The sequence below is a fragment of the Lithobates pipiens genome, unplaced genomic scaffold, assembly GCF_037356315.1.
Source record: "Lithobates pipiens isolate NorthernLeopardFrog02 unplaced genomic scaffold, aLitPip1_a1.2 Scaffold_27, whole genome shotgun sequence".
In the NCBI taxonomy this organism is placed as follows: Eukaryota; Metazoa; Chordata; class Amphibia; order Anura; family Ranidae; genus Lithobates; species Lithobates pipiens.
The window spans coordinates 17,659,520-17,686,656 of record NW_027507788.1 but is presented as its reverse complement, the minus strand read 5'-3'; the positions used below and the strand labels follow the sequence as shown (position 1 = coordinate 17,686,656).

Below are 27,137 nucleotides of genomic sequence, written 5' to 3'. Positions count from 1 at the left end.
AAAACGCTGCTATTTTTAGCAGCGTTTTACCGTCGGATTTGCGGCGCATTTCGGCCGCTAGTGGGGCGCTTTTACCCCCTGCTAGTGGGCGAGAAAGGGTTAAAACCGCCGGCAATACACCACGTCGTTTTTTTTACGGCGTTTTGCCGGCGGTATTACAGCGCTGCCCCATTGATTTCAATGGGGAGCAGCGGTGGAGGAGCGGTAAACACACCGCTCCTTCACCGCTCCAAAGAAGCTGCTGGCAGGACTTTTCCCTGACGTCCTGCCAGCGCACCGCTGCAGTGTGAAAGCCCTTGGGGCTTTCACGCTACAGACAATGGTGCAGCTTTTTTAGGGCGGATCGCAGGCGCTATTTCTAACGCTATAGCGCCTGCAAAACGCCCTGGTGTGAAAGGGGTCTTAAAGTCATGCAAAAAATGCTCCGGTCATTGAGCAGCCAAATCCTCCGGGGCAGAAGCGGGTTAATGATCTTGCTACAATATGGATATAAAACAAGTACATTGCCACTTTCCCAAGATTAACCTTTTTCATGAAGGAAAAAAAAAAACATGACCTGTAAGCATTGTTATTAGGCTTGGCTTTAATTCCTCACCCTTATTATCTATGATACATTTTACACTGATGTGGAATTATCTCTGTTTTTGTTTTTCGTAGAGGTGTCATCAGATGCGCCCAGAACACAATGGTCCTTCTCATTTCCAGACTCCATTAAAGTACTGAAGAATTCTGATGTGACCATTCCCTGCACATTCACTGCTCCTATAGACCTCAGTGAGGTCGCTCTGATTTGGTATAAATATCAACTTAGTGGATTCCCCCAAGTCTTCAATAGTAAAGACCCCTCTGAGGTTATAGAAGAGTACAGAGGACGGACAAGTCTTGTTGATAACGGAAAAAAACAGTTGCTCACTGACAATCAAGGATGTGACAAAGACAGAATTGTTTTATCCAGGAATAAGTGAAAATATAAATTCCTATGACCTTAATAACAGCCAGCAAGTCCGGGTCAAAGTCACAGGTAATATTATTAAAAAGATAGTTATAGTATAACTGAATGCAATGTTCATTTTTGGTGACAAGCTGGCGCACGGTGATGACTGTAAAGAGGAATTTTATCTCATGATTTGGAGACGCTGTAATTTCTCTGTATGCACTTCTGTCTTCTTTTATTCAGAGACTTTGGTGAAATAGTTAACTGAACTTTATATACATATATAATTCCAATATTCGAATTCCAATCTGAATTATTGACACTATCAAGTCAATATATTTTGTATTGATCATTTTTATCACAGTACAACACTTTTTTAACTGCATTTATGTTATATAATATTTTTTGTGTGGGTAATAGTGAGTGCAGCTGTTTTGATTATATTGTAATATTTGTGCACTAATTTTAGTGTAGGATTTTCTCATTTTATTTTTTGTCTTTTAAAAATGGCTCCTTAGGAATTCTAAGTTCTGTGACAGTTCTGAGGTTGAATTTCATAAATAAGTACAATGATTGGGGGACAATTGGAAGCTATGGGGCTTATTTTCTAAATCCGTCTCTCCAATTGGTTCCGTTTTTCTAATGTTCTATTTACCTCCTTCTTCATATATTTTTATTTTAGAAATACAGGACGTCATGCACAGGAACCCTTCTATCCAATGAAAATAAGGGATTGTATTGTACAATAGCACCAAAATCCTGCATTATTACAGAAAGTATATATTATTGTATGATAGACGTTCGCAGTGCTGAAGGTACATGTAGGCAAAGGTTTTATCAAAAGGGATTTACTCAATAATGTTTATTGATATACAGTTAAACATTATATATATAAATATCTACACCACATAGGTGTGGAAATATGTACAGCAAATTCTTAACTGTATATCAATAAAAATTATTGGGCAAATCCCTTTTAATATAACTTTTGACTATGTGTTCCTTCAGCACCCCAAAACTCCAATATACAATGACAAATACTTCTTTTATACGATAAGTAGTATTTTAAATGAAATATATGTGCTACCGGCGCAACAAAGTTTGTTAAATAAAATAAAATAAATTTTAACCTAACTATTGTGAAAACTTGTTTTGTTTGCTGCAGTCAAAAAACATCCCACCTCTTGGTGGATAGTAAAGTAATTAAAACCACAAAGTGTTGATTGCGCTAACCCCTGTTATGTATTCCTGAATACACCACTTGTATTATACCACCGAGTGAATATGAATTAATTTATCTTATGTGCGATATACTAGTGCCTGTGTCGCATACATGCAATTATCAAATCATTAAATAATATGCAAATAGTCCAATCAATATTATAAGTGAATCAAATAAACAATAAATAAAAGTGCCGTAATTAGTAATTAATGATAAACCAATAAGTGTCCAGTGCCAACATTTTTTCTTTTTTTTCTTCTCTCAGGTTGCTCTGAAGACAAATCATGTAAGGACTGGAAGTTTACATTCCCATCCATTATTGATGCTTTGAAAGGTTCCTGTGTGGAAATCCCCTGCACATTCACCCATCCTGAAGATGCTAAAGATTTTAATTTCTTCTGGTACTCCAAATGGAATCAAGCCAAAATCTTCAACAATAAAACCCCGAGTGATGTGGCCGATGAATATAAAGGACGGACATTTCTTACTGGGAATACAGGAAATGATTGCTCCATAAAGATCAACAATGTGGAAAAAACTGAATCCTATTATCCAGGAATAAATATTGATATCAATTCCAATACACTCAAAAATAGACATGTTTTTGTGTATGTGGCAGGTACTTATTTAATAGTATTCAACAGACAGACCATAATGCAAAATATGAATTCAGGATTTGGTTCACAAAGCTATCCTTACTTATAGTGACACTGTAAAGATAGAAGAAAAGGAGCTCATGTGTTGTTATATTGAACCTGTCATAAAATTAAGACATTCTGTCTGTGAAGGTTTATTAATCCCCCTCTGCAGTCTGAGCTTCCTTCTACTGGGCCCTATGTGACAGCCGGACATGGTGGTGACATAGAGGTTGGTAGAAGGATAGAAAGGGGAAAAGACGTGAAGTGCTTCCTTAGTGTAAAACCCCCTTTTGTTTTGACACAATAAGAATAAATATTAGGATGCATTTCCATAGTTCCAGTGAACATCACGCCTGTTGAAAGAGAGCCCATGTGATCCCATCCACCAAGCTGAATGGCTGTTCCACAATGTTCTGCTGCCTGAAGAAGGAGGCCACACCCTCAGAAACGCTTTTCAGTATCCGTAGCAACTTGGAGTACACAGACTTGTGTTCCGTGACCCCCTTGGCACATTGGTCTGGAATTTACAGCTGCCTCGCCTCCACACTGCTCCACCACAGGGTTCAGTGCTTGAGTGTCTCCGTCCCTCAGCCGCCCTTGGCTCAGATCCCCAGGCTGCAGGCAGCAGCACATTGTGCATCAGCCATTTCAGCTTGGTGGATGGGGTCACATGGACTCTACTTCAACTGTGATAGGCATGTTGTTCACTGGAACCATGGGAGTGTATTTTAATATTTTTTCTTATTGTGTAAAAATAAAGGAAGTTTTGCACTAAGGAAGCGCTTCCCTTGTCTTTTCCCCTTCCTATCTTCCGTTACTGATTACAGCACAGACCTTGTTGACACTTTTTGTTGGGAGAGAAGCTGAACCCAGTGAAGGTCACCCAATCAATGGCTTATTAGGTTGAGGAGCGCAGGACTGGAACCCTTTTTTCCCATTGTTGGTAGAAGGAACCTATAAAAGTCCCATTTATATCACAGGGATTTATTTCTCAGATAAAATGTTTCTATTTCTGATTTCAGACAGACCACCAGAACCATTAATATCGGGAACTGAAAATCTGGAGGACAAGAAGACGGTGAACATCTCCTGTGCTGTAAATCACACCTGTCCCTCCCATCCCCCGACTCTTACATGGAACATCACTGGTAACCCCATAATGGAGAATCATGAAGATCTGCATTTTCAGGGAAGTCGGAGGATGGAGACCAGAATGACCTATACTGCTTCCTATACAGATGACAAGACAGTTCTACAATGTGCAGCTACTTTTCCTAATAATAAAACATCTGTTAAAATAATGACTCTTAATATTAAATGTAAGTAAACATTAATTTACATGTCTGTCTACTCACCCAGTAGATGAGGACTCTTCTGTGAACGTGCTCACTGATGCCTGGGACCAGGCGGGGCCGTGGTCATGCGTTAATCAGCACTGAGGTGGCACTCCGTACTTAGAAGTGAGACATTCACCTTGCACTGATACACATTAAACTTGAGGCTTTTTACTGTGAGACACTCTTCCTGTGACACTATAAACCTTTTCTTCCATAATGCAGCATTTTGAGGAGGACACCACAGAGCATGTGTCCCGCTCCACCAGCCCAACCTTAATTGTCACCTCACTCCCAGTGACAATGTGGTGGTCCTGCTGCAAAGAGCGGACCTCTGTCTGTAGACCACGCTAACTTTTTAACTCTCCCGTACCTCCAGCTAGGTCCACAGGTTCTCCGTGCCATGAGTTCGGTCCTGGATGTCAGGGATATGCAATTAGCGGACCTCCAGCTGTTGCAGAACTACAAGTCCCATGAGGCATAGCAAGACTCTGACAGCCACAAGCATGACACCCAGATGCAGAGGCATGATGGGACTTGTCGTTTTGCAACAGCTGGAGGTCCGCTAATTGCATATCCCTGCTCTAGGGACACCCACTGTTAGGGAGGAAGTCAGTACATCAACCCCATGGCTAACCAGAGGACACCGCCACCCATGCCTAGTACCACTCTCACGCTGGCTGGCTGTTATTGAATTCCCATCAGTCCTAGTTACCCATAGCATGTTAGACATGACTATCTGGCAGCTCCTCTGTATGATTAACCCTTCAGTGGTGGCAGTATTTCTCCCCCTCGTCATCCCCTTGTGTGTTACAATCCCAGTTCTTTGGATATGCCATGTATCTATATGCACCCCTTTGAAAATACTTCAGACCAGTCAATTAAAAGAACTTTACTGAAGCTTCTTTGCCAGTACAAGTTAAAGTAGAACTATAAAAACATTTTTTTGTTATAACCCCTGACAGATTTTTTTTCACCATCTGTGTCCCATTGTGGGGACAGGAAGTGAGAGGAAATCCCTGTAAATTCCTTGGGGTCCCCCTGGTCACCAGAGCTAATGTCCCCATTGGAAGATTTCCCCTCTTTTACTTATCTGGGGACAACCCAAAATGTGTGATTTTCTTTTACTTTCACTTTCAATTATAATGGTAAACAGGACAAATAGAGAGGGTGGATCTCCCTAATGGGGGTACAGACAGCAATAAAATCTGACAGGTGTTCTAATCCCTCTCCACTCTATCCAAAACAAAAAAAAAAAGTTTTATCTTTAGTTATACTTTAATACAGTCTCTCACAGTTCTTCTTACACAGTCCTAATACCTTTTAGAGTCTATTCAGCATAAGTCCATTACTGGTAGAATCTTTTCCCGGTGAATACCAAAATCCCACTAGGGGGCCACATGCTCCAGCAGTGCTACATGGTGCAGCAGTCCTTCCTCTGTATTCCCATGTGGAAGAGAACGAGACCCTGAGCCCTCCCCCCAGTATTTATGGTTCACCAAGAGGAAGCAGAGCCGTGAACACCTGGGAGTGGGCATACTTAAGTCTTGGGCAACTTACTGACTCACTACACATTATATTACAAAGCACAGCAATATAGAACTTTATCTCGGGTTCACATTATCTGCAATGAAAACAAAAATAAAGTGAACTATACTTTTATACAACTCCTCTGTATGCACCTACTTGCATGTTTATTCCGGCCTTCCCCTCAGTCTTGCACATGTGTACAGGGTCCCCTCCTGTGCTGAAATTGGGGTTGCCACTTGTCCAGGATTCACCCGGACAGTCCCAGTTTTGAACCATGTGTCCAGGTTTCAGACTGCATGAAATCCGGACACATTTATTCACACCGAACTGTGGATAACTGTCCTGGGCAGAAGGAAAACTCTACTACCCCCCCCCCCCCCCGCCCCCTCCACAGAGTCGGGCGATCTGTTGATTCGCCACACAGAATACTAATCAGAAATGGCCAGATCCTCTGGCCCCCTCCCCCTAATGAGGGAGGGAATACCTCCATCCACCTAATTTGTGTGGATAGAGGAATCCGTTTTTTTCATTTAGTCCACAAATCATATGTATCGCAAGAGTTTTATTTTTTTAAATATTGTGCTGAAGTTTATACATGTCTGTGAGAGTCTTACTTGTGGCACAGCATTCTAAGCATATTTTATGGGTACAAGAATGTTCGGGATTGGCTTGCAGAAAAGGTGGCAACCCTAGCTGAAATTAGTTACTCTGATTTCCTTGCATACTGTGAGCTTCTCACAATATGCATTAGAAGCTGCCACAAGTCAGATAGAGCCCCGTCTTTTTTCCTGGATCGAAGGATGTTCAATATCTAGCTATTACCCCCCCAGACTAACTGTTCCTGGCCTACTCCTTTCATTCCATGGATTTCATTTTTATCAATCATTGAGACTTAGCATCACATGTGGGCATTACCTAGGGTGCTATGCATACCAATGCAGTCTACTCACTCCTCCAGACTGACATTTTGATATTTGCGTAACTCCTCCCAAGAGGCAGCTCACCGCTTGCATCAAGGCCGAGAGGAGTACCGAGGCCGGGGGCTGTGATGTTTTCAGGAAGCTCTGTACACCACCCTGCCGGCCCCTCCCACCAGCCATGAAACATGTTGTAAACATTTTCTTTCAGTGATATCATTTATACTATTTTATTTATATAGTACTGTATAAATCATGCCCTATATTATCTATTACTGCACAGATCGTCCTAGGAGCGTCATCATATCAGTTGATAACACACAAGAAGGTGATGATGTCATGTTACTTTGTTCAAGTCAAGCCAATCCTCCGGTAAATAATTACACCTGGTACGGGATTGGTGAAGGTGGGAAATTATCACATGGACATGGGGATAAAATATCTGTGAAGAACACAACAACAGAAAAATATATCTGCGCTGCAACAAATGATATGGGAAACAGAAGCGTCCTCTGTGATCGAGTTTACTAATCAATGTGAGTACTACAAAAATAATGTATACTACGTCTATTTATCTGTATTTCACTTACATATGTTTCTATTAATTAGCCGAACTCCAGTCAAACAGAAAAGAAGAAATAGCCTATTAAGAATGGAATTAAATAAACTGAGTTTGCTACAATACTCACCTCCAAACCACAGCTCTCCCCAACAGTACTTCTTTTCCACCACTAGATGTCCTTAGTTTTCCATTTTGAATGACAGCCAACATCGTTCAATCTTATTTATCTGAGTCCAGGCTGTCACGGGCCCACCCCCGGTTTGTGATTGGACAGCGAAAGAGAAGTAGCACAGTTACAAGTTAATCTCTCTGTCCATCTGTTCTCTCTTCCTATTAGTTTACAAATGAATATGAATACTACACAAAGCATGTATGCAATTTGCATTTCTTCCTGTTTTACTTCTATATATTTCTATATGCTGAAGCAAAACTCCAGGCAAAAGTAAAAGTAATTTTAAAACGGCCCATTAAAAGATAAAAAAAGAAAAGCTTTTGCTGCCATACTCACCTTCCAACCTCAGCTGCCCCCCCACCCCCCACAGTGCTCCTTTAGTTTTACTAAAGTACTGTATATATTTAGTTTTCCATGTTAAATGACAGCCGGCAGCATTCAACCTTCAACATCTGAGCCCAGGCTGTCACTGACCCACCCCCCGTCTGTGATTGGACATTCAAAGAGAAGCAGCGCTGTGACAAGTTAATCTCTCTTTCCATCTGCTCTCTCCTCCTATCAGCTTACTAAGCAATGCAAGTACTACATAAACATGTATACTATGAGTATTTATCTCTATTTCACTTCTATATAATTTTTAGTAGTTAAAACAAAACCAAATATAAAACAAAATGGAACAAGTAAGCACTGATAAGGTATTCAATAAGCAGCTAGCACCCGTAAAGGTGTATATACAACCTTCAATAAACAATGAAATAATAGAGCAAGTGCAGCGCTTTACAGTGTTCAGTGGATGTCCATGTGTTAGGTAAATAGCGTTAGTCCTTAATAGGGTTCCAAGACCAGCCATGACAGAGTGATGTGCCCAAACACTCACCCGAAAATGAATGAAAACCAGCATATAATGAACTTGAGGGGAAAGAAGTGTTACGCGGTGCTCCTTCACTGTGGTATATCCTTTCACCATTCTATGCACTCACCAGATAACAAGCCATTGTGAGTCTTGTATCAATATATTGGAGCTTGGTGACATCCTATCCAGGTTTATAGACAGCAGGGAAAACCTGCCTTAAAAACGTGCATGTGCACGAAACGCGGCGGGTGGGGCCTACACATTGACGCCATCGCCGCTGTGTCCTTATGCTGGGTCATTTTTGCCATACATTTTTTTTTTTACAATAAGCAGACTGCTTAGTAATAAAGCCCCTTATTTCCGTGTGCAGTGCAAGACGGCGTCCCCAGGCTGGCTTTCTGGGGAAGCTGTCTTGCACTGCATATGGAAATAAGGGGCTTTATTACTAAGCAGTCTGCTTATTGTACAAGCCTTTGTGTAGGCTAGGCTTTCATGTTGGACACCAATCATTGCTTGTGGCTGGTGAACACACATAAATACTCCCTATTGGGGTTCAGGTTGCCTGACCGTGTGTCCTTCTTACCCCAAACTCTTCCAAATTCTCGGCGTTTTTGATATGTAGTTCTTCTACATTAACTCTGCATTTGGTATGTATGAGTCACCATTGGTGATATTTAGGGCTGGATGTTTTATTCTTCCCCCCTTGAGAGAGCCTCATCAATTGTGGGCTTGTGGATGAGCCAGGGTTGTTGTTTGTCTTCCTTTGGGTCAAGAAAAATGGTTCCCCTGAAGAAGCCATGGTAATGGCGAAACATGTTGGGACTCTCTTGACCAGCGATTAAATTTCGACTATATCACATTGAGTAGACGACTATTTTATCTTTTGTATTGTGCTGTGTCGTGTATTAATTTTGATAATACATAATTTTATCAAGATTTTTTCTTTTCAAATAAAGCATTAATGTTAAAATTTTATGCTATGTATCACACTTAATTGTCTCTAATCTTGGTATTTCTTGTCATACCCTATCACTATTAGGCACCGTAATAATTTGGGATGAGGTGCCCTATAAGTTAGACCTTCTTGGCAAACCTTCTATTTTCCTAAGGCTCATAATGGCTTTTTATCTGGTGAGTGAATCGAACGGTGAAGGCATACCACAGCGAAGGAGCACTGTGTAACACTTTGGTCTCTCAAGTTCATGATTATATGCTGGTTTATATTTATATTCTGCTGAGTGTTTGGGCACATCACTCTGTCACGGTTGGTCTTTGGAACCTCTAAAGGACTTTTTTGCCTATTGGAATTGATTACACTTGGGACTATAGCTGTTTACCTAGCACAGTGTTTCTCAACTCCAGTCCTCAAGGTGGCCCAACAGGTCATGTTTTCAGGATTTCCCTCAGATGAAACGGCTGTGGTAATTACCTAGGCCAGTGATGGCGAACCTTGGCACCCCAGATGTTTTGGAACTACATTTCCCATGATGCTCCACTACACTGCAGAGTGCATGAGCATCATGGGAAATGTAGTTCCAAAACATCTGGGGTGCCAAGGTTCGCCATCACTGACCTAGGCAGTGAAACTGATCAAATCACCTGTGCAAAACAATGGGAATCCTGAAAACATGACCTGTTGGGGCGCCTTGAGGACTGGAGTTGAGAAACACTGACCTAGCACATGGACATTCACTAAACACTGTGAAGTGTTCACTTGCTCTGTTATTTCAAAACCAAATATAAAAGTAAAAAAAAAAGAAAAAAAAAAAACGTAAATAGATTAAATAAAAAAGTGTTTGCTGCAATACTTACCACTTAACCACTTGATGCCTGCGCTATAGCCAAAAGACGGCTACAGCATGGGCTTAGATTTCCGGGAGGGCGTACATGGACAATTTCCCGTTTCCTGTGCACCCCCTGTGGCACGCGGGAAGCGTGCCTTGTGATCACTGAGTCCTTGGGACTTAGCTGATCACAGATCAGAGTCAGGGGCCACTCTCGGCCCTTTACCATGTGATCAGATGTCAGCCAATGACAAACAGAAGTCGGCAATTGGCTTTTTTTCCCCCTCATGCTGATAGTGCGAGGAGAAAATAATAAGCCGATTACTGGCCTGTGTAAAAGGGACATCGGTCCCACACAGCGACAGCCACTGCTGCTAACCAGTGCCCACCAGTGCCACCTACCAGAGTCCATCAGTACTACTATCCAGTGCCACCTATTAGTGCTGCCAATCAGTGCCTCATCATAAGTGCCACCTATTAGTGCTGTCTATCAGTGCCACCTACCAAAAAAATACTGTATATAAAAATTTAATTTGGGTACAGTGTAGCATGACCGCGTAATTGTCATTCAAAGAGTGACCACGGTGATAGCTGGAATTTAGCCTGGCCAGGAAGGAGGTGCATGTACCCAGTAAGCAAGTGGTTAAACTTTCCTTTAATATGACATTAAGGCTTTATATGCTGTATAAGCACTTTGGTTTTGAATAAAACAATGCCTCGAATCTTATATTTGTTGACATAATTACCCTACTGCTGCGAATATGAAAAACGTCTATTGATACTAGAGCTGCACGATTCTGGCCAAAATGAGAATCACAATTTTTTTGCTTAGAATAAAAAGATTGCGATTCTCTTACGATTCTTGCAACATAAAATCTTTCACATTATACATAAAAAAATAAAAAATGGTTAGTTTTTTTTTTTATTGATTAAAGTAATAAAAAAAAAAAACTGAAACACTTTAGTCAAGATTGCGATAACGTTTCTTGACGAATAATTGTGCATCTCTCATTGATACTGAACATAGGATATAATGTACTGTAGATCGTGTAAATCATAGGTTATTTCATGGAACATTCATGTTAATGGAGATACCTCCACCCCTTAGGTTTGGGTTGATAAAGTAGATACAACGTTGGTAACTCAAACCTCAAAGAAACGTACAGAAAACCACCAACTTATCAGGAATTAAGAGCTGCTTCCTGTGTGGTTTGTAATTGCACGGTTGTTAATGTTGGTGCATGCGTCTTCCATGGAGACCCAAGGCTTGATGTAATTATTAAGAGGGGTTGTTCACTTAATAGATAATGAATCATATGAAAAATTAGAAGTTTTAGATCTTATGCTAATGAACTAATATAAATAGTGCAAGAAGAAGAAGTGTTTAGAGTGGACGGTTGTTTTGTTGGGTTAAAACGTGGAACTTGCAATGATTACTTCACAAGACACCAGAGATATCAGATAGCGTAAGTGCGGATGTGAGTAAATACTTCCTCATTGCTTATGACCTCTTTCCACTAAATTTAATAACACGTCTATTTTCTCTTTCAATGTATCCTTTTACTAACCTGTACCCAGACCATTCACGCTAAAGTAGGTACGAATTCCGAACAAGCAGTCAAAACACTTTAAAATAAAACCCATTCACCTCTGAAGCCATAGGCATTGTGGAGAAATTTGATTTTGGAGTTCACAACTGAGGCACTGAAATCTTAGTAAATTTTGTAATACTTTCTATTGTAGCAGAATCTTGGCAGCCCTCTATTGTGAACACACATACAGTTATTTTAAACCAGCTGTCCTCAACTAAAGTGCCTCCAGAGGTTTCTAGGCATTCCCCGAGCTGTGGCATATTGACCCCCTTATTTGGTGGTGCTTGGATAGCTCCAGGCCAAACACCGCTTGGCAATACCAACAGCATGACACCAATGATCATTTTCACTGTCTGGAAGGGTTGACATTTTCCTACCGACCACAGTTGTAAGGGATATTTTCCTATTTTACTCCCCAAGTGGATTGGTTTTAGTAAGAGTTCACAGAGACCTGGAAATTATTTTAACATAAAAAATTTTATTTATTCATAACAACAAAAATAACATAATCCAAAAATAGTACATTTAGACAGATATTACAATTCAATCATTTACCCGTTATCTTATCAAAGACATATGAAATCTAAAGGGTTATGTCTGTGAGACCTCAGCTCACCTCCGGCTTCAGAAGACACATAGGTAGTTTGAGGGTAAGAACTGGGTTGCGGGAAGAGGGGGGTGTGCCCCGGCCCACTGTGTCCACCCGAGCAGCTTCTCCCCTCTCCCACACATAATGTAAGGCACTGTTCGAGTGTTGGAACAGGGCCCAGGTTCGGCCAGAACTGGAAAGGATCTGTCAGCTACCCAATGGTCAGATGCCTGGCCTCCACCCAGTCCGCCCATATTCTATCGAACTTCTTTGGGCAGTTCTTTCCTAGGTACCTTAATTTATATAAAGGCAGCGCCCTATTGATGAGTGTTAGCCAGAGCCGTTTGGTAGGGGGTTGAGCCTGGTTCCAGTTAAGAAGGATAGCCTTCCTTGCATACAGTGAGGTGTAAAAGACAAATAGTTTTTTCCTCTGGGGGGCTTCGGTGGAAGCACATAAGCCCAGGAGAAGGGGAATGGGGCTATTCGGGATATTTAGCTTTCCTAAGGAGTTGATATCCTCAAGGACCAGTGTCCAGAAACTCCTGATCAGTGGGCATGACCAAACCGTATGGAAAAAATCTGCATCCCCTGCTCCGCATCTGGGACATGTCGCTGATCTGTCCGGGTATATCTTGGCCAAACGCACCGGGGAAAAATAAGCACGATGCAGACATTTTAGTTGGGCAAATCTATCCCTTGAGGAAATAGCCAGGGTCAGGTACTGATGGATCCCCTCCTCCCAGTCCTCCCTTGCCAGGTCAGGAATATCCCGCCGCCAACACTCATATAGCTGGGAAACCTTAGAAGTGTCCAATAGAGCTAGCATGTTATAGATGGTCGATAGTGTTTTATTTCTTTCAGGGGATCTGAGCACTGTCTCCAGGTCTGACAGCTGTAGGGTAATTGGGCCATGAAATTGGGACCTGTAGGCATGTCGCACCTGGGGATACCTGAAGAACATTCAATTTGTAAGGCCCCTAAGATCCTTCAGGGCATCAAATGTGATAAGTTGTCCCTGGGACACTATATCCCCCAGTGTGACAATCCCATATCTAGCCCATACAACCGGGTCCAGAACTGAGTGAAAATGGGGGAGTCTCAGGTTACCCCATAATGGCGTCTCAGGAGACCAGGTGTTTAGTTTCCCAAATTTCCTGGCAACAGTGTCCCATACCTGAATTGTTGCCTTCATAGGCGGTGTCACCCCCGGATTAAATCTGGGCCCTCTATAAATTAGGTTCCGCAACTTGGAATAGGACCCCAGTAGGGCTGCCTCCACCGCAGATGCCGGGTTCGCACGTTCTCCAGCCAGCCACCACTTTAGTGTCACTAGAACCGCTGCCCAGTAATATTTTAGGAAGCATGGAAGAGCAAGGCCCCCCAGTGTAACCGGGAGTTGTAGAGTAGATTTCACTATCCTGGGGGCCTTCCCACTCCAAATAAAGGAGACAACCACACTGTCCAGTTTTCTAAAGAAGGAAGTGGGTATGGGGACAGGGGTCTGCCTAAAGAGGTAGGTGAGTCTAGGTAGGATGGTAATTTTAATTAAATGAATTCTTCCTAATGGAGAGAGGAAGAGAGATCTTCATACCGCACAACGCTGTGTAATCTGAGACACCACTGAGTCTCCACTCCTAGGTATCTGAACTGGGATACTCGCTTGAGCTGCTCATCTGAGTCTACTGGGCCTACCCTTGAGTGAAGTGGAAACAATATGGACTTTCCCCAGTTTATACAGACCCCGGAGTAGTGCTGGAAATTATTTTAGGTGGTTCCTCCAGGGTGGATTGAGAAAGACTGTTCTAAACTGACTGAAACCCAAATTTAGAGTCTTTATTGTGATATTTGTAGATTAATTACTTCACAATACATGCAGCTTTAGAGGTCAGTGAGGACTTATTTTAAAAATATTTTACAGTAAAGAATATTAATGTTCATGGTCTGGACACAAGTGCACTTTTAATCTGAACACTTGTGGAATCACCTTAACTTTAACTTATTTTTGATGCCCCAACACTCTGACCAGCCACTGGGAGTGAAAAAGAAAGTTTTGTGTAAGTGCAGATTTCTATAATTATTGTAAAGCTAAAATAACCAATTGGCCACTTACAGGATATCTAAAAATAACAGGCTCATCTGATAGTGGGGAGTCCGGGATGCAGAGCAGGAAAGCCGCTGAGGGGCCGCCAGGGCCTGTCGGTCAAAGGAGGAAGCTGGCTGGAGCTACAAGATGGTGGGCACTGTAGCATCAGCGATATGACGTCACCTGAGGGAATGAAACATTTCAGAGCATGGCTAGGCTAGCCTGATGAAAGAGCATACATGCCCAGACACAGTACAGCTCATGCTCTGAAACACGTCGCTCCCTTCAGAGATTTCATTCCGCTAACGCTGCAGGCCACGTCATCTTGGAGCTCCGGCCCGCTTCCTTGTTTGACCAACAGCATGCTAACGGAACCCGGCGGCCCCTCAGTGGTTTTCCTACTCTGTGTCCCGGACTTCCCACTATCAGATGAGCCTGTTACTTTTATATATCCTGTAAGTGGCCAATTGGCTATTTTATCTTTAATATAAATAAGATGTGCTTTCCTTCTGTTCTTCTGTTTGTGTAAGCTATGAGTTGCTGGAGTTTTAGTGATCAGTGATCAGATTTGCAGAGTGCTGTCACATGCTCCTCCATACCCACAAGTACCAAATATGTCCTTTAGAGCTCCCATTGCTGAACGCAGCAGTTGAGAAACAAATGAAAGGTAAATATGCTGCTGAGATAGGATTAGGGGAACGGGTTAAATTCAATCCCTGGGCAAGGAATTTGTTTAAAAGTTTTAATATCAAGAGATTAAATTTAGTAGCATCAGTATGTATAAGTTAAAGTGTAAGCAAGCCCTAAGGGCCCCTTCCACATGGGGTGGACCTCGGCAGAAGTCCACCTGCTCATCATGGAATCTGTCTGCTGATCCCTGCTGAGCAGACAGATGGCTTGGTCTTATTCTCTCAGATTATGCAGAGTGGACACAGACACAGCCCGCTCTCCTCTATGGGTGGTCCTATATAATAGAACCGCCTGTCCGTTTACACCCAACTGCCATCCAATCCGCTAGATGGATGGGGAAAGGATCGGATTGGACACGTTTGTTTGCACCTGCCACTCCATAGAGGACAATGGATGGTCCGATTGGGTCTGCCTGAAAAACCAACAGGTAGACCCAATTGGTCCGCTCGTGTGAAAGGGTCCTAACAATGAACTTCTCTTATTCATTTATTTATGTTGTTTTGAATATGACAATGAAAGCATTTTGTTATATCTGTTGTATTAGTGCAAAAACACTTTGCAACACTTTTTAATTTACATTGGCAATACTTACATAAAATGTGTTTTTAAATCACAGCGGGAAATGAAAGAAGAATCCTGTATGCCGGGATCGGAACTGGAGTGGGGCTTGTGCTTATAATTGTATTGATTGTCCTTTTCTGCATATATAGGAGGTATGTAATGACTGAAACATAGAAGATAATAATATACTGCAATAATATATAATGTGCAAATGTAAAATGAAACTACATTTACTAAGAGATAAATAGGGTGACTAGTTCAGTAAAGCATTTTTCCCATTGAAGAAGATGATGTCAGACAAATATTTTTTTCAGTTTCAATCATTTTTTATTAAACAAATTGTATAAAATACAGTTATGCCACATACACACGATCCGACTATCCGGCAGACTAAGCCCTTGTACACACGATCGGAGATTCTGACAACCAAATCCGTCGGATTTTGTCCGGCGGATTTTGTCTGAAACTGTTGTATACACACGGTCGAACGAAGTTGTCGGAATGTCCGATCGTTCAGAACGTGATGACGTAATTTCGTTACGACAGGACTATGTTCACGCTAGTAGCCAATAGCTTTGATGTAGGAATTTGATCTGAGCATGCGTGGCACTTTGTCCGATCTGAATTCTCTACACATGATCGGAGTATGTCCGATCGGAGCATTTTGTCTGAAAATATTTCCGGCAAGTTGGAAAACTTGGTCCGACGAATATTCCGACAGAAACAGTCCGATGCAGACCACACACAGTCGGAATATCCGACAAAACACTCCGATCGGACACATTCCGTCGGAATCTCCGATCATGTGTACAAGGGCTTAGTCCGGTGGACCAGAGTCCACCAGACAATTCGATCGTGCGTGGGCTCTAGCGGACTTTTACTTCCCCAAAGTCCGGTGGACTTAGAAATAAGACTTGCCTCAAAATTGTCCGCAGGACTCGGATTTTAGCGGACAATCCAGTCGTCTGTGTGCTAGTGCGGCGGACTAAAACCGACGCTAGGGCAGCTATTGGCTACTGGCTGTGAACTTCCTTATTCTACGTCATCACATTCAAATCCGTCGGACTTTGAGTGATCGTGTGTGGCTGTTCGCTTGAAAGTCCGGTGGACCTCAGCTGCAAAGTCCGTCGGATTGTCCGCTGAAAAGTCAGATCGTGTGTACAGGGCACTAGAGTTGTATTGTATCTTTTTGATTTCACAAGGTTTAGTTGCCTAACAACAATATATTACAAGTATATGGATTTTAACTGGGAAATTACAAAGATCTGTTAACTATAGATCATTTTCACCATGTCAGAGATTGGTGTGTTGTTGCCACATCCCTGATATATAGGAAAAAAGGAAACCCCCCCCTTGCTTGGCACTTTAAAGGCAACAACACCACAAGTATAGAGTAAAAAGTATTTATTATTACACATAAAATTTGAACACACAAAAACTGATCATTACATGTTCGTGTGATCAAATTTTATGTGTAATAATAAATAGTTTTTACTCTATACTTGTGGTTCAGTTTGAGAGCTGATTCTCAAATTTTCCGACTACAAAACTTGTTGTCGGAATTTCCGATCGTGTGTACACAATTCCGACGCACAAAAGCTCCGCGCATGCTCTGAATCAAGCAGAGGAGCCACACTGGCTATTGAACTTCATTTTTCTCGGCTCGTCGTACGTGTTGTACATCATCGCGTTCTTGACGTTCGGAATTTCCGACAACATTTGTGTGACTGTGTGTATGCAAGAAAAGTTTGAGCCAACATCCTTCAGAAAAAAATCCATGGTTTTGTTGTTGGGAAATCTTATCGTGTGCACGGGGCATATCAGTGTTAATTGCCTGAATTCTATCCTTTTTTTAATTTTTTTTATTTTGCTGTTTTCAACAAAACACATTACGATCCTATGTGGATATTTTTAAAAGTCAAATTTTTGCCAATGTATTAATAAAAGTTTTTTTTTTGTTGTTTTTTTTATGAAAATATAAATGTGTGATATATATCTGACAGATAGAAGTCTCACTGTTAATAAACTTTATGATCTTGATATTGTGTTGTAGTGCCCATGGTTACCCATCAATCTTCTTGGTTTCTTTTGGTTCACTGCAACACAAAATAAATTTAGAAAATAGCATTTAGAAATAAAAAAAATAAAAAATATACATTTTTGCTGAACTATACAAACTAAATATTTTGTTCATTTATTTTTAAAGAAAAATAAAGACTTCTGTTTTAAAAGAGAGGAATGTAGAGAAGACTCAGCAGGTATTGTTTGATTGCCATTTAAACATTTTTAAATTTATAATTATATTATATTAATAACTCTTAGTTGGGTGTAGTGTTTTTTTTTTTTTTTATAGGAAACAAAACGTAGATTGCCTACAAAACCAAATGACAGACAAGACCTACAGTGGTGTGAAAAAGTGTTTGCCCCTTCCTCATTTCCTGTTCCTTTGCATGTTTGTCACACTTAAGTGTTTCGGAACATCAAACCAATTTAAACAATAGTCAAGGACAACACAAGTAAACACAAAATGCAGTTTGTAAATGAAGGTGTTTATTATTAAAGGTGAAAAAAAATCCAAACCATCATGGCCCTGTGTGAAAAAGTGATTGCCCCCTAAACCTAATAACTGGTTGGGCCACCCTTAGCAGCAACAACTGCAACCAAGCGTTTGCGATAACGTGCAATGAGGCTTTTACAGCATCCTGGAGGAATTTTGGCCCACTCATCTTTGCAGAATTGTCCTAATTCAGTTACATTAGAGGGTTTTCGAGCATGAACGGCCTTTTTAAGGTCATACCACAACATCTCAATAGGATTCAGGTCAGGACTTTGGCTAGGCCACTCCAAAGTCTTCATTTTGTTTTTCTTCAGCCATTCGGTGGTGGACTTGCTGGTGTGTTTAGGATCATTGTCCTGCTGCAGAACCCAAGTTCGTTTCAGCTTGAGTACACGAACAGATGGTCGGACATTCTCCTTCAGGATCTCTTGGTAGACAGCAGAATTCATAGTTCCTTTTATCACGGCAAGTCTTCCAGGTCCTGAAGCAGCAAAACAGCTCCAGACCATCACACTACCACCACCATATTTTACTGTTGGTATAATGTTCTTTTTATGAAATGCAGTGTTCCTTCTACGCCAGATATACTTGGACACACACCTTCCAAAGAGTTCCACTTTTGTCTCATCGGTCCACAGAATGTTGTCCCAAAAGTCTTGGGGATCATCAAGATGTGTTGTGGAGAAATTGAGACGAGCTTTGATGTTCTTTTTTCTCAGCAGTGGTTTTCTCCTTGGAACTCTGCCATGCAGGCCATTTTTGCCCAGTCTTTTCCTGATGGTGGAGGCATGAACGCTGACCTTAACTGAGGCAAGTGAGGCCTGCAGTTCCTTGGACGTTGTTGTGGGGTCTTTTGTGACCTCTTGGATTAATCGTCGCTGCGCTCTTGGGGTAATTTTGGGCGGCCGGCCACTCCTGGGAAGGTTCACCACTGTTCCATGTCTTCGCCATTTGTGGATAATGTCTCTCACTGTGGTTCGCTGGATTCCCAAAGCTTTGGAAATGGCTTTATAACCCTTTCCAGACTTATAGATCTCAATTAATTTCTTTCTCAATTGTTCCTGAATTTCTTTGGGTCTCGGCATGATGTGTAGCTTTTAAGGATCTTCTGGTGGACCTTACTGTGTCAAGCAGCTCCTATTTAAGTGATTCCTTGATTGTGAACAGGTGTGGCAATAATCAGGCCTGGGTGTGGCTAGAGAAATTGAACTCAGGTGTGGACAACCACAGTTATAGTATGTTTTAACAAGGGGGGCAATCACTTTTTCACACAGGGCCATGATGATTTGGATTTTTTTTCACCTTTAATAATAAACACCTTCATTTACAAATTGCATTTTGTGTTTACTTGTGTTGTCCTTGACTATTGTTTAAATTGGTTTGATGTTGCGAAACACTTAAGTGTGACAAACATGCAAAGGAACAGGAAATGAGGAAGGGGGCAAACACTTTTTCACACCACTGTAGATCAATTTAAAGAGTGTGATTTCTATTTTAATATAATTTCTATGAATAGTTGAAAACATTTTAAAGATACTCTTTATTGCTGTCGGTTCTCAGTGACACCTTTAAAATCCCTTAGAAATTTTTTTTTTTTATATTTTTGGAGATATTCCTTATATAAATATGTCAGAATTGACTTCTGTTTATTATTTACTTTTGAAAAATGGTCAGACATTCCCATAGACACACTCCTAAACCTTGTGGACGGCCTTCCCAGAAGAGTTGAAGCTGTTATAGCTGAAAAGGGTGGGCCAACTCAATATTGGATCCTACGGACTAAGACTGGGATGCCAATAAAGTGTGCGTGTAAAGACAGGTTTCCCAATACTTTAGACAATATAGTGTATATGTGTGTGTGTGCATTTTTTATTTTTTTGGGTGAAGTGTATATTGATAGTAAACTCTCTTGTGTTTTGTTGCTTTTTTTTTTGTATGTTTTTCATTGATTTAAAAAGAAAAATTCCACATTTGCCCACTAGATGACCCTAAAGGGGAGATTTACGGAAATTGGAGCACTCAGAATCTGGTGCAGCTGCTCATGGTAGCCAATCAGCCTCTAACTTCAGCTTGTTCAATAAACCAATTCCGAACCGCCCGCCGTCGTTATACGTCCCTACTTTGAAGAGGAATACCGTTGTCATGGTGGCAGCTAGGTACCATAACCCCGGTATCCTCTTTATGAGTGGGCGGTCCGCTTTAAGATAAAAGTGGTCTCTGCGCCGGATTCGCTGCAAGATTACTTTTTTCGAAGGCCCTTTCCCGCTGCTCTCCGGTGCCCTCCGCGGCTTACCGGAGCCATCAGTAGTGGAAGAGGTGATCGGATCCTTTCCCTAGCCTGACATGGAGACAAGGGAGGGGACGATGGCCCCATGCATCTCCATATCATTGCAGGACGGAAGCGATGTCAAAACATCACTTCCACCCAATGCTCTTAAAGGGACATATTTTTTATTTTTTTTATGACATTACATTTTTTTTTTATTGCATTTTAGTGTAAATATGAGATGTGAGGTCTTTATGACCCCAGATCTCATATTTAAGAGGTCCTGTCATGCTTTTTTCCTATTACAAGGGAAGTTTACATTCCTTGTAATAGGAATAAAGGTGATCCAATGATCCACTGTTGACCCGGAACAGTGTAAAAATTAAAAATAAAATGTCAAATAAATAAGAAATTTTTTTTTTTTTTTAAACGTGCCCACCAATCTCACGTGCAGAAGCGAGCGCATACGTGAGCAGCGCCCGCATATGAAAACGGTGTTCAAACCACAGACGTGATCGGTAGAGCGAGAGCAATAATTCTAGCCCTAGACCTCCTCTGTAACACAAAACATGCAATCGGTAGAATATTTTAAACGTCGCCTATGGAGATTTTTAAGGGTAAAAGTTTGTTGCCATTCCACGAGCGGGCGCAATTTTTAAGCGTGACATGTTGGGTATCAATTTACTCACAATATTAAATAAAATTGGGCTAACTTTGCTGCTGTCTTATTTTTTTATTAAAAAAATTTAATTTTTTCCAAAAAAAGTGTGCTTGTAAGCCCTTGTACACACGGTTGGACATTCCGACAACCAAATACGTCGGATTTTGTCCGACAGATTTTGTCCGAAACTGTTGCATACACACAGTCGGACAAAGTTGTCGGAATGTCCGATCGGGACTAGTATCAGGCTAGTAGCCAATAGCTTTGATGTAGGAATTTGATCTGAGCATGCGTGGCACTTTGTCCGATCGGAATTCTCTACACGTGATCGGAGTATGTCCGATCCAAGTTTTTCGTCGGAAAATTTTACGGGCAAGTTGGAAAACTTGGTCCGTTGGATACTCCGATGGAAACAGTCCGATGGAGACCACACACAGTCGGAATATCCGACAAAACGGTCCGATTGGACACATTCCGTCGGAATCTCCGACCATGTGTACAAGGGCTAAGACTGCTGCGCAAATACGGTGTGACAAGAACGATTGAACTGACCGCCATTTTATTCTCTAGGGTGTTAGAATAAATGTATATAATGTTTCGGGGTTCTAAGTAATTTTCTAGCAAAATTTTTTTTTTAACTTGTAAACATCAAATCTCAGAAAATGGCTCGGTCCTTAAAGCGGTTGTATACTCTATTTTTCGCTTTTATTTACAGGTAAGCCTATAATAAGGCTTAGCTGTAGGTAAAAAAAATATCTCCTTAACCTGTACGGTTTAGGAGATATTCCCCTCGCGATGAGCCACTGATTGCAGCAGCGCATGCGCACAGGGGATTCTCGGCTGGAAGCCCGGCAGACTCCGGACCCTGCCAGAAAGAAATCTCCTGCGCGCATGTCGGGGGCCTCGTTCTAAGGTAAGTATTCCATAATGAGCTAGTATGCGGTGCATACTAGCTCATTATGCCTTTTCCCTTGCAGGTATGAAAAAAATTAAAAATTCAGCGGGTTTACTACCGCTTTAAGTGGTTAAGCTTCGGCATTAAAACCTGGAAGCTGATTGGTTTCTATGCAGAGCCAGATTTTGCAACATGTAGTTTTAGTAAATCTCCCTCGATGTGTCATAGACATTCCCTACGATACTTAGCACCATCTATTGGCCAAATGTGGTATTTTCCTCTTTATTCAATCCATTTGCACAAAATTAAGGCACTTTCAGTGGGTGAATTGCTATGCAATTTTTTTTCATAAATATCCCACATCATTTTAAATGCCGACCGCTGCACGCTGATATACGTCGGCACATTGGCAGCGGTGGGCAAATGGGCGTACCTGTACATCCCCTTTAATTGGTGGGGTTAGTGGGCATGCACCCGCCGCGTACAGCGCGACCGTGCCCACGGGACCGGCGGACTCGCTGTCCGCTGGTCTCCCGGCGATCATGTCACGGAGCCGCAGAACAGGGAAGTGCATTTCCCTGTTCTGCCTAGTGACATGACAGAGATCACCGCTCCCTGTCATCAGGAGCAATAATCGCAATAATTGCAATTTTCAGTTAAAGTGATGCAGTGCCAAATTGCAAAAAGTGCTCTGGTCTTTGGTCAGCCAAATGGTCCGGGGCTTAAGTGGCTAATGGTTTGATGTCAGTCTGGAGGAGTTCCTGGGCAGGCTATTTTTGCATGCAGGCCAACCTTGGTAACGCCTGCATGTGACGCTGAACTTCCGTGATTGAAAGACATGAAATTCAATAAATGAAAGAGGTGGGCCGGGGGAGGCAGGCTGGAGAGGAGAAGCTTATATCAGAGGTCTCTAAACTTTTGAAACAAAGGGCCAGTTTACTGTCCATCAGACTTGGGGGGTGGGGGGGGCAGAGTTTGCCCATTGGAAATACAAAATGTCCCAGCCTCAATGGGAGTAAACGGTGCCCCATCATTGGTGTCATTGGGAGGAGTTGTGCCCCATTGTTGTTGTCATTGGGAGGAATTGTGCCCCATTGTTGGTGTCATTGAGAGGAATTTTGACCCATCATTGGTGTTATTAGGCACCATTGTTAGTGTCATCCGGAGGAACTGTGCCCCATTGTTGATGTCATTGGTAGTAATTAGTCACATCATTGGTGTAATTAGGAAGAATCATACCACATCATTGGTTTCATTGGGAGGAGTTGTGCCCCATTGTTGTTGTCATTGGGAGGAATTTGGCCCTATCATTGGTGTCATTAGTCCCCATTGTTAGTGTCATCTGGAGGAACTGTACCCCATTATTCCAATAAAGAATACATCCCTATGATCCATGGTCTGAAATAAATCTCAGAAATAGGAATATTGAATATAAATAATAATATGAATATGAACCTTCTAGTTATAAAAAGTTACATTTTTTTCAGTATAATTCTTTGTATTTCCCGAGCAGCCCTCTGATACGACATACACCGCTCTCAGGAAAAGTGAAAAAGAGGATGAATATGCTACACTACAGGTAAGTCACGCTTGCACATATAGGAATTATGGCAAATGCACAACATACTTGCGGTGGCATTATTTCTTAATTAGAGCCCAAATGCGGTGCAATTTTGCTGTGACTCTCGCCCGGAAAAACACACAATGCCAATTGCGCCTGGCTCATTGCCAAAATTTGCAACATGAGCTTCTTTGGTGTGTTTTTAGAGTGGAGGGAGGCCCATTTAAAATGAATGGTGCTTAAGCGTGGTGCAAAAATGCTATGTGGCAGCGCCACTCAGGTGTGAACAGCGCCGAGGGCTGGAGTTCAAAACGTGGTCCAAAAATGTGGTCCACCCCATAATGACAATGTGAAAGAAGTTTGTTTAAAATCTTTGCAAATTTATTAAAAATAAAAAATGAAAAAAAATCCCATGTACACAAGTATTCACAGCCTTTGCTCATTACTTTGGTGAAGCACTTTTGGCACCAATTGCAGCCTCAAGTCTTTTTCAGTATGATGCTACAAGCTCGGTACACCTATTTTTGGCCAGTTTCTCCCATTCTTCTTTGCAGGACCTCTCAATCTCCACCAGGTTGGATGGGGTGTGTCGGTACACAGACATTTTCAGATCTCTCCAGTGGTGTTTAATCGGGTTCAGGTCTGGGCTCTGGCTGGGCCACTCAAGGACGTAACACAGAGTTGTCCCATAGCCACTCATTTTTTATCTTGGCTGTGTGCTTAGAGACATTGTCCTGTTGGAACCTTCACCCGGGTCTGAGGTCCAGAGAGCTCTGGAGCAGGTTTTCATCAAGGATTTCTCTGTACAATGCTGCATTTTTCTTTCCCTTGATCCTGACTAGTCTCCCAGTTCCTGCCCCTCAAACACATCCCCACAGCATGATGATGCCACCACCATGCTTCACTATCATTTGCCTTTTACTGAAGAGTGACTTCCGTCTGGCCACTTTACCATACAGGTCTGATTGGTGGAGTGCTGCAGAGATGGTTGTTCTTCTGGAAGGTTCTCCTCTCTCCACAGAGAAATGCTGGAGCTCTGTCATTGTGACCATCGGGTTCTTGGTCACCTCCTTGACTAAGGCCCTTCTTCCCCGATCTCTCAGTTTGGCCGGGCGGCCTGCTCTAGGAAGAGTCCTGGTGGTTCCAAACGTCTTCAATTCATGAATGATGGAGGCCACTGTGCTCATTGGAACCTTCAATGCTGCAGACATTTTCTGTGCCTTTCCCTAGATCTGTGCCTCCATACAATCCTGTCTCTGAGGTCTACAGACAATTCCTTGGACTTCATGGTTTGGTTTGTGCTCCGACATGCACTGTTAACTGTGGGACCTTATATAGACAGGTGTGTGACTTTCCAAACCATGTCCAATCAACACAATTTACCACAATTGGACTCCAATCAAGTTGTAGAAACATCTCAAGGATGGTCAGTAGAGACAGGAGGCACCTGAGCTCAATTTTGAGTGTCAAAGCAAAGGCTGTGAAAACTTATGTACATGGGAATTTTGCTTTTTTATTTTTAATAAATTTGCAAAGAATTCAAACAAACGTCTTTTATGTTGTCATTATGGGGTGTTGTCATACTATAAGTCGCCGATCACGGTCACTACCAGTTTTACATCTATACACTACAGTAGCTGTGTAAATTACAGTATATATTTACCCTAATTTGTAGACACTATAACTTTCACACAAACCAATTAATATACACTTATTGAGATATTTCTTTTCTTTTTTTTTAACAAAGACATGTAGCAGAATACATTTTAGACTAAATTTATGAAGAAATTCAATTTTTAGTATAATTCTTTGTATTTCCCGAGCAGCCCTCTGATACGACATACACCGCTCTCAGGAAAAGGGAAACAGAAGATGAATATTCTACACTATAGGTAAGTCACACTTGAACATATAGGAATCGCAGCAAACGCACAACATGCTTGCGGTGGCATTTGTTCTTAATTAGAGGCAAAATGAGGTGCAATTCTGTGACTGTCGCCCAGAAAAAACATGCAATGCCAATTACGCCTGGCTCAGTGCTAAAAATTTGCAACACGAGCTTCTTTGGTGTGTTTTTAGAGTGGAGGGAGGCCCATTCAAAATGAATGGCGCAACTTCATAAACGTGGTCCAAAAATGCGATGTGGCAGCGCCACTCAGGTGTGAACAGTGCCGAGGGCTGGAGTTCAAGTATAGAAATTTTTACATTGGTCCAGCTTGGAGCAATGTAACTATGTATCTACCATTTTTCCAAAAAAGCTGCGCTATAAAAATCAACCCAAAAAGGTTAAATGCTTGTGAGTACAGAGAAATTAGTCCATTAATGACATTTACACATAGTTAAGTGAAATACAAATCATGCAGAGTTAATTGTGAATAAAATATAAAGTGAATTTTTACACCACTTAAGTTGCACAAATCTAACACTTAGTGCACTTAGTAGAATTTTTTTATTTTTCATTTTTTTCAAATTTTAATTTTTTGTTTATATGATAAAAAAATTAAAAAAAAACAGTTGTGAGTGTTTAAGATGTACGGTAAAGTGAAATATAATTGTAAAATGGAAACAAAAATTTTAAATAACGAATATATGAAAAAAATAAAAATAAATAACCTTTATTTGGGTACAGCGCTGCAGGACTGTGCAATCGCCAGTTAAAGTTGCACAGTGCTGAATAGCAAAAAAGGGCCTGGTGATGAAGGAGGTAAAACTTTACGGAGGTCAAGTGGTTATCATATTAATGCACCAAAACATATCGCTAAGGTGTGACTCGGCTATTAAAAGGAGCCCGGGGTGTGCAGTTTGCTTTACTGCCATCTAGTGAGTATATACAGAATATCAGGGAATATTAATGTATATAATGTATTAATTTATTCAACGAGGGAAGAAAACAAATATCGCATATGTGTACTGCAGAGCACAGATATTAGTTTTAATTCAAATAAAATAAAAATTGTTTAAAAAAATGTAAATTTTTATCCCAATATTTCAACTTGATGTGCCTGATTTATTTTACAGCCGGTACCCCCAGGAGGACCCATAACCCAAGGCAGAGATTTATCTAAAAATGCTGACTATGAAAATCCGCATGAGAAGACCTAAAAAAATATCTGGAGATTATATTTCCTTTGCTTTAAAGGGAATTGATAAAGGGTTTGGGGCAAATTGAGTTGTTTTTTTCTAACTCCATTGTTTTACAGAATACAAAGATACAATGAAATGAGGATGAGGATAGGTGTGTGTATATATATATATATATATATATATATATATATATATATATATATATATATATATGTGTGTGTGTGTGTGTCTGTGTGAACTGAATTGAGTATCTGTGCATTATAAATACAGTAATAATAAAAAAAATTGTGCAATATTGTAGTTGAATGTTGAACTCCAGGCAAACAGATACAGTAAGTGTTTTTTAAAGTTTTTTTTTTATTTCAATGTATTTAGGGTGATTTATTTTATTGGGTTTGCTTTATAAATTAAGTTTTGTCCTTCCATTGTTTATATTTAAATATTATTTATCATTTAAAATATATATATATATATATATATAATTTTCTCTTCCTGATTTTTATTATTTTTGTGACATACAGAGGGGGCAGGTCCAGGATAATTTTAAGCAGCTTCTGTAATGCCCCATACACACTATCAGTTTCTCTGCTGGGTTTTTCCTTCAAATTTCACCAAAACCATATAATATGAGGTCAACCCTTAGGAGTTCCAA

The 27,137-nt window shown here is 41.1% G+C and overlaps 1 protein-coding gene across 1 annotated transcript; it reads left to right on the top strand.

The window, feature by feature from the left end:
• The first annotated feature begins 1,724 nt into the window (after window positions 1–1,724).
• Window positions 1,725–26,813, top strand: LOC143933371 (B-cell receptor CD22-like). The gene is given in 10 exon segments (XM_077456238.1): window positions 1,725–1,749; window positions 2,422–2,775; window positions 3,817–4,113; window positions 6,859–7,073; window positions 7,075–7,111; window positions 15,517–15,613; window positions 17,668–17,719; window positions 23,354–23,419; window positions 25,228–25,293; window positions 26,420–26,813. Coding segments are annotated over 9 exon segments (1,209 nt in total). The 3' UTR covers window positions 26,420–26,813.
• The last annotated feature ends 324 nt before the right edge of the window (window positions 26,814–27,137 follow it).